Here is a 13,317-nt window from a genome sequence, read left to right as displayed (position 1 = left end):
CGTTTACATAATAATTTTGTAAAAACTCATCGATATCTACGTCAAAAATCCATGGGCTATGCTGTACATTTGTATGTTCAAACACTCTTGTACTGTATGTCCTTAAGCAATGAGCATATGATTGTCAGCAGATCGTGGCAAGGCTGAAACTCACATCCTTTAAAACCTATTTGTGCAATGTTGCACAAATAGGTTAGTTGACAATAGTTGTTGTCATGCTACTGTTAGTACACTGGGGAGAGTTACCCTCTGTCCATTCCAAACTCCACAGCCTTGGAGGCAGACAGCAGATTGCAAAGACTAATTGTTACAGGCCAGACACAGTACCACCAATGGCAACCAATTACAGAGGAGAGTGAACACACCATTCCCTAAGCCATAGACTTATTATGAGTGAGTGAATTACTGTGTGTGCACATAATTATAGTACTCTTTAAAGTATGGTCCTCTTTAAGTGAAAGCCATGGCTGTCTTTAGAATGTACACAGGAATCAGTGAATTTGCTGTTCCTCTGTGTCCCTCAGTCTTTGGAGACAAAGGTTTTTAGTCTTTTGGTAGTTTTCCCCTCTTGACTTTGGTTTAGTCTGGAGTGGAGCAGGCGTCATCTGTTTTCAGCAGGTCTAGAGTGGGAAAGGCCCCTCTGTCATTCTCAGGTGTGTGTATGAGTGTGTCCGTGTGTGCAAGTGGGTTAGGGTAGTTCTTTTTCAAGTGTGTGTGCATGCCCGTGTGGGATTAAAGTGGCACAGTATATATTTGTACAGCTCTCTTTCCTTAAACCGGCTTCTGTTCTTGAACATAATACAAGGATTTTCATGCTGTCACTGTCACCGGAGCTTCATAGGTAAACATGGTTATGCCCTATTTGCATTTGTTTAACTTCTGGCTGACTGTTTGCAACTGATGCCTTGTGTTTTTTTTTCTTGTGTGTGTGTGTGTGTGTGTGTGTGTGTGTGTGTGTGTGTGTGTGTGTGTGTGTGTGTGTGTGTGTGTGTGTGTGTGTGTGTGTGTGTGTGTGTGTGTGTGTGTGTGTGTGTGTGTGTGTGTCTATCTATCTATCTATCTATCTATCTGTCTCTCCAAACACAGAACACAGTGGTGTATGTTTTTATATATATATATATATATATATATATATATATATATATATATATAAGACAAATTTGGTTAATGTGTCCATTTAGCTGAAGGAAGGAAACAAAGGAAGTTCTTGGCCAAAGATTTCTCAATCTTGAAACCACTTGATAACCTGTCTTTGGTTGTGTCCTGTGAGATCAGTTAATGTGTACCAGCAACTTCTGTAATAACTGGTGGAAGTTGACTGATTTTCTAGTTTTAGCAGTTGTTTGTATTAGCTGTTTGTCCAAAGTCTGTCAATTATTTTCTGTCAGAGCTGTTTCAGTATTAAACATTTGGCCTACATAGTAAACTACAGGCCTTATCATTCCAACAAGAATATCTTAAGCACACACAACACAGTATTTTGTTAGACTGTACTAACTTGGTAAAATTCATATGGCTCTTTTCCCTAGATATGTTTCGTAGTGGAAATATTGCATTAGTCAACCGGAGGTACTCTTACTTTACTCATCTTTTACATAAGCAAATATATCTGGGTGATTACCTTAATAAAAGAAACATAGCTTAGTAAAAGTTGCTGTTCCTTTACAGAAAAGGGACATGTGATCTTTCAGAGTTCAAGATGGATTCTTTAAATTCATTGTGTGGCTCCAGATGCAGAAAACTAAACCATGTAACTATCTCTGGTCAAAGGAAACCTACTCAAATTATACACTATTCAGTAGACACTGTAAAAGTGTTTTTACTTTGCTGAAATTTTACATAGCTAAGAAAATATGCATAGATGACAGAGAAATGTACTCAGATAACTACTCAAGTTACTTTATTTTACAAATGACAGCAGTGTCACATTACTTATTTTTCTAAATAAATGTAAAAAGTAGTTTGAATGACTGAGGCAGACCCCTTCCTTTTGATCCAGACATTTTAAATGTTTAACTGTTCTGCTTTCTGGCTTTCAGCCTTTTGCCTGTTTATGGCTGTTTTATGATCGAATGATGGCACACGTGTAGACCTTACTGTGCTTGTATTCAAAAGGCTTGCACTTTGTTTCTCCATGTGTTTCTATCACATACTGTAACTCTGTCTCTGTCTGCCTACAGACCTGTGTAGCGCATCTGGTCCCAAGCCCCTCAAGCCCCAGAGATCTCTTCCAGGGACGCCTGTTTCTCTCTCACACTACACAATCGACCTGCGAACATCCATGGAAGAAAAGTACAAAGAGATTGCTGAGGTAAGAATTCAAAGCCACACCGATTACATTAGTTCTTTTAGGTACAGCTTATCTAAATATTCAGACATTTTAATCATCTGTTACTGGCATTTGTTAGAATATGGAATTTGCCAGTTATGTGAATATAGGATGGAAAGTTTGAAAATCTTTTAAACCTTAATAGTGAACCAATTATCAACTGTATAGTGTCTCAATGGCTTCTGCCTGGAGAATAATTTCAGCTTTAGCTTTTGATGATTTACTGAATGAACCCACAAGTAATATTAACCTGCCTGCCTGTAAAATCAAGAATATTGCCATAAAATTGTGCAATAACATTTGAAACTATGTCACATGTTCATCAAAGCTTTCTTATTTTGAGTTCAATATCATCCTTGACCTTTCATGGCTTTATTTGAAGGTAAATGAAGCAGGTGATTTTGTGTGAGCCCCAGAGTCCACAGGTGCATGGAAGTTGAACATGTTTTCCTGTTTTATGACATCATAAATGGTATAACTTATGTTTGCACAAGGAGCTGTTCACACGCAGCATGGCAGAGAGCGAGATGCGAAGCGCTCCTTATGAGTTCCCAGAGGACAGCCCCATCGAACAGCTGGAAGAGCGGCGGCACCGTCTAGAGAGGCAAATCAGCCAGGACATTAAGTGAGGAAATGCAAACACACACCACACACACACAAAGCCAGTTAAATAAACTATTAACAGTATCTCAGACAGACAGAGCTCTCCCCTCCCCCACATTTTACACACACTCTTGCTTTTACCCATGTATGTCATGCTTATCAGCTTCCACTTTGCCAGTTTGTGGGCTAACTAACCCCCAGCAATCAGCTGACTGGGCTAGCCAGCACCGTGTTCAATCTTTTATAAGGAGGTGGTTTCTGTCTTGGTTGCCAGGGTTCACCCTATCTGCACCACTAAGCCGATCGTTTGGGTGGTTATCTGACACTCCACCCTGCAAGCCCCTGTTTAACAATTAGGGTGTGTACCACTTTTAACAGATGGTTTTTTTTCTGTTTGTGCAAATCTCCTCGATCATTTATTACCTACTATAGTGTGTGTGTGTGTGTGAGTGTGTGCGCGCGCGCCCGCGCGCTTGTTTGAGTGTGTGTTCATGTGTGTGCTGTTGCATATCTCTGGTCTCTCTCCCTTTGTGTGCTTAATTTCTTCTCACTACCTCTGGTGCCCCTCTGCCTTGCCCAAACTATTCTGCACCACTGCATATCACCCCAAGGCTTGAGCCAGAGATCTTGCTCCGCGCCAAACAAGACTTCATGAAAATCGACAGTGCTGCAGACCTAGAGTGAGTGAGATCTGCTACAGTTTGTATGTTTTGTTTAGTGATTTTCTCTTTGGTTGTTTATTTTCTTTAAGTTTATCTATTTTTTACTTGTATTCTTAGAATGGCGTACCTGAATGTTTAATTATTCATCATTACTATGTACTTATTAATGTCTAGTCTAAAAGTATTTAGGAACTCTGGACTTTTATCTTCAGAACCACTGACAGATTATCAGCATAATGAGATGGACCACATCTTCCCCCTGCTGGTAACTTGATAGATGTACAAATGGGTATCTTGTTCTTCTACTCTCAAAAAAGACAAAACTCTTTAGTTTAAAAGTCTAAAGTCTATATTTGCATTTTCTGTTGATTTTGATTTGACTTCCTCTGTTTTCTTGGTAATGAAATCTCCTGTGAACTCCTAGAAATCCTTACAGTCCTGGTTATTGGGCAGCTCTGTAGGTTATAACATAAACTATTGAAGTTGATAATATAGATACAGTACATAGACATCTCTCTAGCGGTTACCCTATGTGTGACGTGGGTTTGAAAGGTAATCATACATACCGTGCTGCAAGAAGTTTGTCTCACCAAGACCCCAAGAACTGAACCACTGAAATCCTGTGGACAGACTTGAAGAATGATCAATCAGTCCCAGCTTATAATATTTCTACAAAATACTGAATACAGGTCTGAATGTCTATTTAAATGAGAAAATTGGATTTGTTTTGTTTAGAAAAAAAAAAAATCCCCTTGTTGGTTATGGAGTGTTGCATTTTGATTAAAGTAAAAGGGATCTGAATACTTTCCAAACCAGTTGTTTCAAACCATTAACTGAAATATTGGCGGCTGCTGCTTTATAAAACCAATAGTATCTGGATTGCCTTCTCCTTCATTTACGTTTCTGCTCTTGCTTATATCCACGTTTTCCATCTCTGTGTGTCTTATCTGTTGTGCCTCTGCCTAGCTTTCTCTTGTTTTAAACTCTCCTTTTCTCTGTCTGTATCAATTAAGGTTATTGAACGAGACGTGCGTGGACTCTGTTGATGATGGCTTTAGGGAGAGGAAAATGCCAATGGAGAAAGAGTACCAGCGGGTCTCAATATCTGGGGAGGAAAAGTGCGGGGTGAGGAGCTTTTTTTTCCATATGATTTTTATGTTTTCATCAGCAATTAAACTTAAACTCCAGTAAGGTAAATTCCCATTTGGTAACACTTTACAATAAGGTACACAAAAAAATAGGTAGTTACTGTTTTTGAAAGGGTAGTTACTGTTTTTCAGAGGGTAATTACCCTTTTTCAGAAGGGTAACAAATGATTAGTTACCCTTATTAAGAAGTGTAACTACCCTTTTGCAAAAGGGTAACTACCCTCATTCGTTACCCTTCTGAAAAATGGTAACTACCCTTCTAAAAAACGGTAACTACCCTTCTGAAAAAGGGTAACTACCCTTCTGAAAAACAGTAACTACCCTTCTGAAAAAGGGTAACTAACCTTCTGAAAAATGGTAACTACCCTTTTAAAAAAAGGGTAACTAATCATTCGTTACCCTCCTGAAAAAGGGTAACTACCCTTCTGAAAAACAGTAACTACCTATTTTTATTTATAAGTGTTACCTCCCATTTTTATTACTGTGTATTGATATCTTCCCAGGTGCCCTTCACTGACTTGGTAGATGCTGCAAAGTGTGTGGTGAAGGCATTATTCATCCGGGAGAAGTACATAAAGCGATCCATGCAGTCCTTTTGTAAGACCACAAGTAACACCCTGCAGGACCTCGGGATGAAGCCTCTGGATCTGGCAGACTATGACGATATAGCAGAGACCCCTGTAGATGCTGGTATATCATGCACACACCAAACCTATTCTTTTACTGTTGAGAAGACTCCACAGAGATTACTTGTAGCCATAGACTGTAAAAGTGAGCCTGTATCTCTCAAGGAGGCAGTAATGGCCGAGCTATACACTTTGAAACTGTAGACAAGATGAGGTGACAGAGAGCATTTTTGGTTACTCCAAATACAGCCTTTAGTTAGTCTGCCTCCTCCTTTGGCTTTCCATATTTTTTTCTGGGAATACTGTCAACAGAGAGGCTATAAGCGTCATGAATACCCAGCCCTGTTCTGCAGGGGAAGCTTTTTTTTTTTTTCATGGTATACCTCAGAATATCAGGAAAGACGGCATCAGCTGGAGAAAAAAAAAGATATTCCAAAAAGTATTTTCAGCTGCTTTTCAGCTTGCCAAATTCTAATCTAGATCTAATTATTAAATTAAAACACAATAGTCACCTCACCTGGGACCACTATGTAATAAAAAAAAAACTGCTACAGTGTGTCCCTCTTATCTGAGCAGTTACCACATCATGACTTATCATTTTAAGAGTTTCTTTGGAACATAGATGATATAACCTATTTAATATCAATTTCCTCGTTCCCCAGATGCCCCCGTCCATCCACCTGTCTCAAAGACACACCCCTATGACAAGGACCCCAAGAATATGCCGGCCGACACAGGATATGGTTGCAAGATGGTTGATGGAGTAGTCCATGTCTACACTAAGAAAACCAACATGGACAAGTATGTGTTTGTACCTGTATGATGACGTGTTAATAACAAAAATGTTTGTATAACTTATATACTGTTCTCCTTTTTTAGAAACACAGAACTGGAGCTGCCCTATCCTGACCTGACGGAGTATATTGGAGACATGAATGTTATGATGGCCCTCATTATCAATGGCCCAGTGTGAGTGTTTCTTTGATACCATCATTCTACAAATGTCAGTGTTTTGTATCTCAGTGTTTAATGTTAAATTAAATATGTTTGTGTTTCCTCTGTATGGTGTTTACAGGAAGTCTTTCTGCTACCGCCGCCTGCAGTACCTGAGCTCTAAATTCCAGATGCACATCTTACTGAATGAGATGAAGGAGCTGGCAGCTCAGAAGAAAGTTCCACACAGAGACTTCTACAACATACGAAAGGCAAGAGCCAACAAAATGGCAGTCAAAGTCAATCTATCACCACTATTTTGGCAACATCCATTGACTGGTATTACTTGCCAACATTCTTACAAGTACAAAAATGCCATACACACCTGCCTCTCACATATTCTGCTCTGTCGTAACTCCAGGTGGACACACACATACATGCATCATCCTGCATGAACCAGAAGCACCTGCTGCGATTCATAAAGAGAGCCATGAAGAAATACCCAGAGGAGATCGTTCACATTGAGCACGGCATTGGTCAGACCCTCAAGCAGGTTTTTGAGAGTATGAACCTGACGGCCTTTGACCTGAGTGTTGACACTCTCGACATGCATGCGGTGAGAAACGGGAACATTGGTTAACAGTATCTAACTAAAGTTGTGCTAAATATTTGTAGAGATTGTGTACACATACATATTGTGTAACCCATTTGGGATAGGTGCAAATTAGGTTTGACTGGTTTCCCTTCACTTATCAGGACCGCAACACGTTCCATCGATTTGACAAGTTCAATGCCAAATACAACCCCATTGGAGAATCCATCCTCAGGGAGATCTTCATCAAGACCGACAACCACATTGAAGGAAAATACTTTGCACACATAGTCAAGGTGTGAAATAATTCATATGTAAAGTATTTATATCCCTCATCCAAACAATGTATCAACACGTACACAAACTGATGCATTGATACCTCCTGTCGCTATTTGTCCAGGAGGTGATGTTTGACTTGGAGGAGAGTAAGTACCAGAACTCTGAGCTACGCCTGTCCATCTACGGTCGCTGCCGGGACGAATGGGATAAGCTGGCTCAGTGGGCCCTCAGACATCGAGTGTACTCTGATAATGTGCGCTGGCTTATCCAGGTGCCCCGTCTTTTGTAAGTACTACCTCCAACTTGCTTTACCTTGTAGCTGTACTTTTGTGACTGTTGGTCAATTACTTGGCTGTAATGACAGCACAAATTAAAAGGAATTAATTTGTCTGATTTACGTCCATGTGTATGAGAATATATGCATATCATAAGATAAGCTATCTTTCTGTCCTGGTTCCAGCTTACTCAAGGAACTCCTTAACTAGTGTCGACATGAATTACAGTATGTCTTCTAGCCTCTACAATGAAGCCTGTATTTGAAATAAATGATTGCTGTTTTTACAAAAACAAACTATTCATCTCTATGATAACAACAAATGTCACTGTTCAATCACTACCTCTCCAGTGACGTGTACCAAACAAAGAAGCAGCTGGCTAATTTCCAGGAGATGTTGGAGAATATCTTCATGCCTCTGTTTGAAGTCACGATCAACCCGCGCAGTCATCCTGAGCTGCATCTCTTCCTGGAGCACGTGGGTGTCCTTTCACAAGAAATCCAAACTTTCCTGATGATTCACCCTCGAAGAGACTAAGTGTTTGTTGCTTTGTTGTTGTTTTTTCTGTCTGTTGCACGTGTGTCCACAGGTGGTTGGCTTCGACAGCGTGGACGATGAGTCTAAACCTGAGCACCACATTTTTAATCTTGACAGTCCGCTGCCAGCCAACTGGACAGAAGAAGACAACCCACCCTACTCCTACTACCTCTACTACACCTATGCCAACATGACTGTGCTCAACCACCTGCGAAGGTATGGGCTAGCTGGATAACATTCATAACACACAAGAATCCTTTGTTACACCTCACATCTATTCATTTAAACGCAAAATCATGCACATGGTGTTTTAATGTTGTTTTTGTAAATACGTTTGACTGACACAGACGGAGAGGCTTTCACACGTTTGTGCTGCGACCTCACTGTGGGGAGGCGGGGCCGATGCACCACCTGGTGTCAGGTTTCATGTTGTCAGAAAACATCTCCCACGGGCTGCTGCTCAGAAAGGTCAGGACAGCTCATACTGGTTGTCTCTCAAAGACTGGTATGGAAATGTTTTCCATGTTGAAATAGCATTGTTCAAATGCTGGCTGTGTTCTAAAAGTAATTTGGAAAGCTTGCTAAAGATTTCATAATTGTTGAATTTCCCCTTTTTGCAGACCTGACTTGTGTCAGAGAGCTTGATTTAAAGTCCATGGCAATTTTTGTAGCAACAATTGGAATGGATTGGACTGCATTATAGTTTAGGAAGCATTAAGAGAGATACAAACTATTGGCTCATGCTTGGCCTTCACTGATGGAATTACATATAGGCTCAATTAAGATTATAAGATTGAATTTGTCGGTCATGCTCTCTCTCCATTTGATATCCATCAGGCCCCAGTGCTGCAGTATCTTTACTACCTGGCTCAAATTGGCATCGCCATGTCACCACTGAGTAACAACAGCCTGTTCCTTAGTTACCATCGCAACCCACTGCCGGAGTACCTGTCCAGAGGCCTTATTGTCTCTCTGTCCACTGATGATCCTCTTCAGTTCCACTTCACCAAGGTCAGTATAAAGGTGTGTCTGAATCCACACATGACCTACATTTATGGCACATATTGCAAAAAGTGCAAAAAATCTGTTTGTCTGGGTCCAGGAGCCGCTGATGGAGGAGTACAGTATCGCTGCTCAGGTGTGGAAACTAAGTTCCTGTGACATGTGTGAGCTGGCCAGAAACAGTGTCCTCATGAGTGGGTTTTCACACAAGGTAAACTAGTTTATACCTCTTCTCATTTGACATACATTCAGTCGCCACTTTATTATAGCAGAACATCAGTATTAGATTTTACAGTTGTACCTAATCAAGTGGACACTGATTGTAGTTTATCTTTAGTATGTGACGCAGCCTACGTTATTCTCCGTAGGCCCATAAGTAGTAGGGGGACATTTTGATTCTAAAATGTATGACTACAAGAGTTATTAGTCACATATTGTGTTTCCTTCTGTGTTTTACACGTATCTGAGCTTCCCACTCATGTAGCTTCTCTTAATTCCAGGCCAAAAGCTACTGGTTGGGCCCCAGTTATTTTAAGGAAGGTCCTGAGAGCAACGACATTCGCCGTACAAACGTCCCTGATATCCGTGTGGCGTACCGCAGCGAGACACTCGCCGAGGAGCTTCAGCTCATCATTCAGGCTGTGCGCACTGAAGAGCTCGACACTATCAATGAGGAAGAGTCCCTGTCCATGGGCCCTCTCCCGGGACAACGCTGAAGTCACAAAAACCAGGACTTGTCCTGTAAACCCCCCCCAACCCTGTGGTCCACCCAGCATGACACTGAAGAGACGTGGTGTGAGGGTAACCGTGTTGCGTCCTACATAAAGTAAAAACGACTAACCATCACTATAGCCGCACACACCGCTACACAGCTACTAAAAAGCCATGGATACAGTGCTGCCAGAGCACTTCAGCGTCAACGTTCCTTGTGTTCAACTCATTTTTAGGTTGCAGGAAAAGATTTTAACCCCATATTGTTAACGTTCCAAATTCATAGTCAGTGTTTTCTTCAGCTCGTTTTTTTATAACCTCTGTTTCTGTTGTTCTATGTGGTGGCATGTACAGCCTCCGTCTGACCACCGCCAGTGTTCCTGGTGAAGGAAAAGCAGAGAAACACTTGTCAGAGACGCTTTAGGGCAATGTTTATTAGTCCATGCTTTTGACTCTTCATCCTGTCCTGCCAAAGCCATCAGATGATCCCTGTGATTTATTCCGTTAGTTTGCGATATGTTTAAATTCACCAGACACATTACATAGCATGTAGTATCTCTCTAGTATCTGTGTACTACAGAAACATTGACAACCAGCACATTTAAACTTTCTCTATAGCACACGTTGCTTCTCTTGCACTATACCGTCATGCTGCTTAACTGAACCTAGTGCATCTATCATCTTTATTATACAAATTTATAATGAAGGATTACAGATGTAGCTTCATGTTTGAAGCTACTTCAGGTCGGCTTAAAGCTTGGAGATGTACAGTAACTGAATCAGAGAGAAGAGAATGAATGCCGGAGATCACCCGTGAATGGTGCTTGGTGTGGTTTCAGATCATTTCTTTGCCAAAATGCACACAAAGAATCATTCTTCTGTGATTTTAATGAGCTCAGAAAGGGACATAAAAGAGAGAAATTCCACAGCCCTTGAGTGTGGAGAGAAGCAGACTTCCTGGTGGTTGACTGCAAACATTCCACAAAGCTAACCCTCGTCTTTAGCTGCAAATCAAATCCAGTAAATGTCCAAAGTCATCTTGGCTTGAACCACAGCACAAATAAGTGTGGATGGATTTAGCATTGTCAGAGGAGAACGTCCTTACCACTACCACACTGTTCACTCATTCCTTCCCTATGGACAAGGCAGAAAGTTGTGGAGTTTTCTTCCCCTTTTGCATGCAGTGCACTGTACATAATGCACCAAGCCAAGACTTCACAGTGCCTTTTCATTTTTAGCTTTGGGCAAAAAACGGCCAGTCTTTGCCTTCATCAACTGAATTGCATATTCTTTCCTCAGTCATGTGCAGTAGGCCTCTATGCTGTTGTAATATCCACACCGATGGAACTGAAACCACCTAGCTGCATGCTCGGTGTAAAATAGCTTTTCGTCTTGGCCTTCAATTGACGAGGAAATTTGATTTCTAGTCCTCTGCTTATAAGTGCTTTTTTCTGCATGCGTGCATGACGGCAGGAGAGAATGAGTTGTTTACAGCAAGCTGTAATGTAAAGCATCTTAACTAATTCAGGGCTGCCAACCAGCTTTTGAGTCAGAAATCTGTTTGCAGTAAACAGATTTAAATTTAGCATTGTTCACCATGTAGAAACAAGCAAACCATGCTGGGACATGGTTGAGACTGTTGCATGGTCCTTGTAGCACTTTGTTTTGTTTTTTAAAAACTCTCCTCAAATCTGCTCAAAGCTGGGATCACATTTTGTATTGTACACTCATCATGTTACCACATCACACTCCCTGCCGCTGGACACGGTCGAATTTCCCATTCAACTGTGAGCATTCTTCTTAAAGCTAGATGCTACTGTGGAGTAATTTTTTTATCAGAAAATGTCCGCCTTTATTTGATTAATCAACTGTAATGTATCAGTATATAATACATGTTTTGCTTTATAGATGCTCTGGATGAAAGGTGATAACCTGTATTTGTTCAGCAAGAACACAGTCTCTTCTAGGGATGAGAAGTGAAGCGCTCTAGGACTGCATCGGAGTTGTGTGCTGAACATGGTGTTTGTTGGATTTCATTTATAAAGTGTATTTTTTTAAAGGGGATATAGAGATAAGAAATTTTATATTCACAATGTATTGAAGGTTTGAAACTTAGTTTTGTTGCTGTAGATCATTGTGAATTAGCATTATGTTCTCAAACTACAATGTTATTGTTGTAAGCCTATTTAATTTGTTAATCAGACACCATATTTGAGTGTGTGTCCTGCCTATTTAATATTATAGTAGATGTTCTTTCTCACACTATATGTTATAGCACACCTATTTCACCCCTAGATATGCTGCTGCTTTGGCTACAGCTCCCACCACACACACACACACACACACACACACACACACCGAAAAACAACCCTTATTTATTTATTTTTGTCCCATCAATAGAGTTGACTTTTTCTATTGTTGTTGTTGCAAATACTCGTTTCAACCATTGATCTTGACTGACTTGTCCAATAGCGTCATAGACTGAAGCACATATTATAATTACGTCCAAGTATTGCAGCCTCATTTTGTTATTGGTCTTTCCTAGTTTTAATGTTTAACAACCATCGTGTTGATTACTTTGCAACATTTTGTAAGGTAATTATGGGAATAAGTGCTTGATGGCAGCGTACCCTGCTATGGTGCATTGTCGCTGGAAGACAATTAGAATCTGGACTGACCTGAACCTTTTCCATCCATTCAGCTTTGCAACCTGTTTACTGTACGTATGTCCCCTTCATGGTTTCATGTTGTCTCTTTACAGTCAACACAGAGCCACTTGTCTGTGCACTCACACAACATAGTGCATCATACCTCACAAATACTAATCCATGATAGTTGTGATGTTGCTGCTCTGTGTTGTCCTCAACAATAGCAAACCACAACATAGGTTTGATTTGATTTTTATTTATCTCAAACAATCAACGGTATGTTGAAAAAAAACATGGTTATTTTCACTATTAATGAATCCATTGATCTTTCTCAATGGTTTGATCTATAAAATTGTGAAAAATGCCAATCATAATTGATTATATACATATATATTGATGTATTCAAATTGTTTGTTTTAGTCCATAACCCAAAACTATTTGCCTCACTATCATTAACACCAAAGAAAAAGCGACACATGTAAGTTCACATTTAAGAAGCTTAAACCAGTACATTGGTCATTTTTACTTTATCGATCATCACAGTTGTTGCTGATTATTTTTTTGACAGTTAACGAATCAATTAATCCCAGGAAATAATGGCACATGAGTAGTGATCCACAAGAGATATAACCGCTGAGACCATCTAAATATACTGGATTGGATGTCCCCACTGTGATATTGGGATGCCAACACAAAAATACACCTGTTATTCAAAAATATATGCTACGATTTATAGTTCACATTGATTTCACTGTGCATTAATTAGAGGTATTCTGATGCTCACACTCGAGATATGTTTGTGTTCAGCTAATATTTTATCTTTTTTTTTTTACACAATCTCGTCACTTTTTTCCTCATTTTATGTCCATTGTTTATGTAGCCATATTATTGCCTGAATGGATTGCCAGTGTTTAACAAATGCTTCTGATGCTGTCTGAACAATGAAATAAAGCATGTTTATTCACTCAATAC

General features: G+C 40.1%; 1 protein-coding gene across 6 annotated transcripts in view; it reads left to right on the top strand.

Annotated features, from left to right (window-relative positions):
• The window catches only part of LOC120557276 (AMP deaminase 2), a 32,846-nt gene extending 19,530 nt beyond the window's left edge, over positions 1-13,316 (top strand). For 4 of the 6 annotated variants that reach the window (XM_039797447.1, XM_039797449.1, XM_039797445.1 and 1 more), the window contains exons 2-18: positions 2,181-2,311; positions 2,824-2,954; positions 3,544-3,612; positions 4,608-4,719; positions 5,246-5,432; positions 6,031-6,169; positions 6,248-6,337; positions 6,444-6,573; positions 6,723-6,917; positions 7,058-7,189; positions 7,294-7,457; positions 7,798-7,924; positions 8,037-8,200; positions 8,332-8,452; positions 8,822-8,995; positions 9,087-9,197; positions 9,487-13,316. In XM_039797447.1, the coding sequence (XP_039653381.1) occupies positions 2,181-2,311; positions 2,824-2,954; positions 3,544-3,612; positions 4,608-4,719; positions 5,246-5,432; positions 6,031-6,169; positions 6,248-6,337; positions 6,444-6,573; positions 6,723-6,917; positions 7,058-7,189; positions 7,294-7,457; positions 7,798-7,924; positions 8,037-8,200; positions 8,332-8,452; positions 8,822-8,995; positions 9,087-9,197; positions 9,487-9,702 (2,393 nt within the window). In that variant the 3' untranslated portion in view covers positions 9,703-13,316. The remainder of the gene's footprint in view (positions 1-2,180; positions 2,312-2,823; positions 2,955-3,543; positions 3,613-4,607; positions 4,720-5,245; positions 5,433-6,030; positions 6,170-6,247; positions 6,338-6,443; positions 6,574-6,722; positions 6,918-7,057; positions 7,190-7,293; positions 7,458-7,797; positions 7,925-8,036; positions 8,201-8,331; positions 8,453-8,821; positions 8,996-9,086; positions 9,198-9,486) is intronic. The other 2 variants (XM_039797444.1, XM_039797446.1) reach the window with 2 other exon arrangements.
• Position 13,317: the final 1 nt, after the last annotated feature.

Source organism: Perca fluviatilis, chromosome 4 (genome assembly GCF_010015445.1).
Source record: "Perca fluviatilis chromosome 4, GENO_Pfluv_1.0, whole genome shotgun sequence".
NCBI classification, from domain to species: Eukaryota; Metazoa; Chordata; class Actinopteri; order Perciformes; family Percidae; genus Perca; species Perca fluviatilis.
The sequence above is the reverse complement of the archived record's forward strand: the minus strand, read 5'-3'. Positions and strand labels throughout refer to the sequence as shown.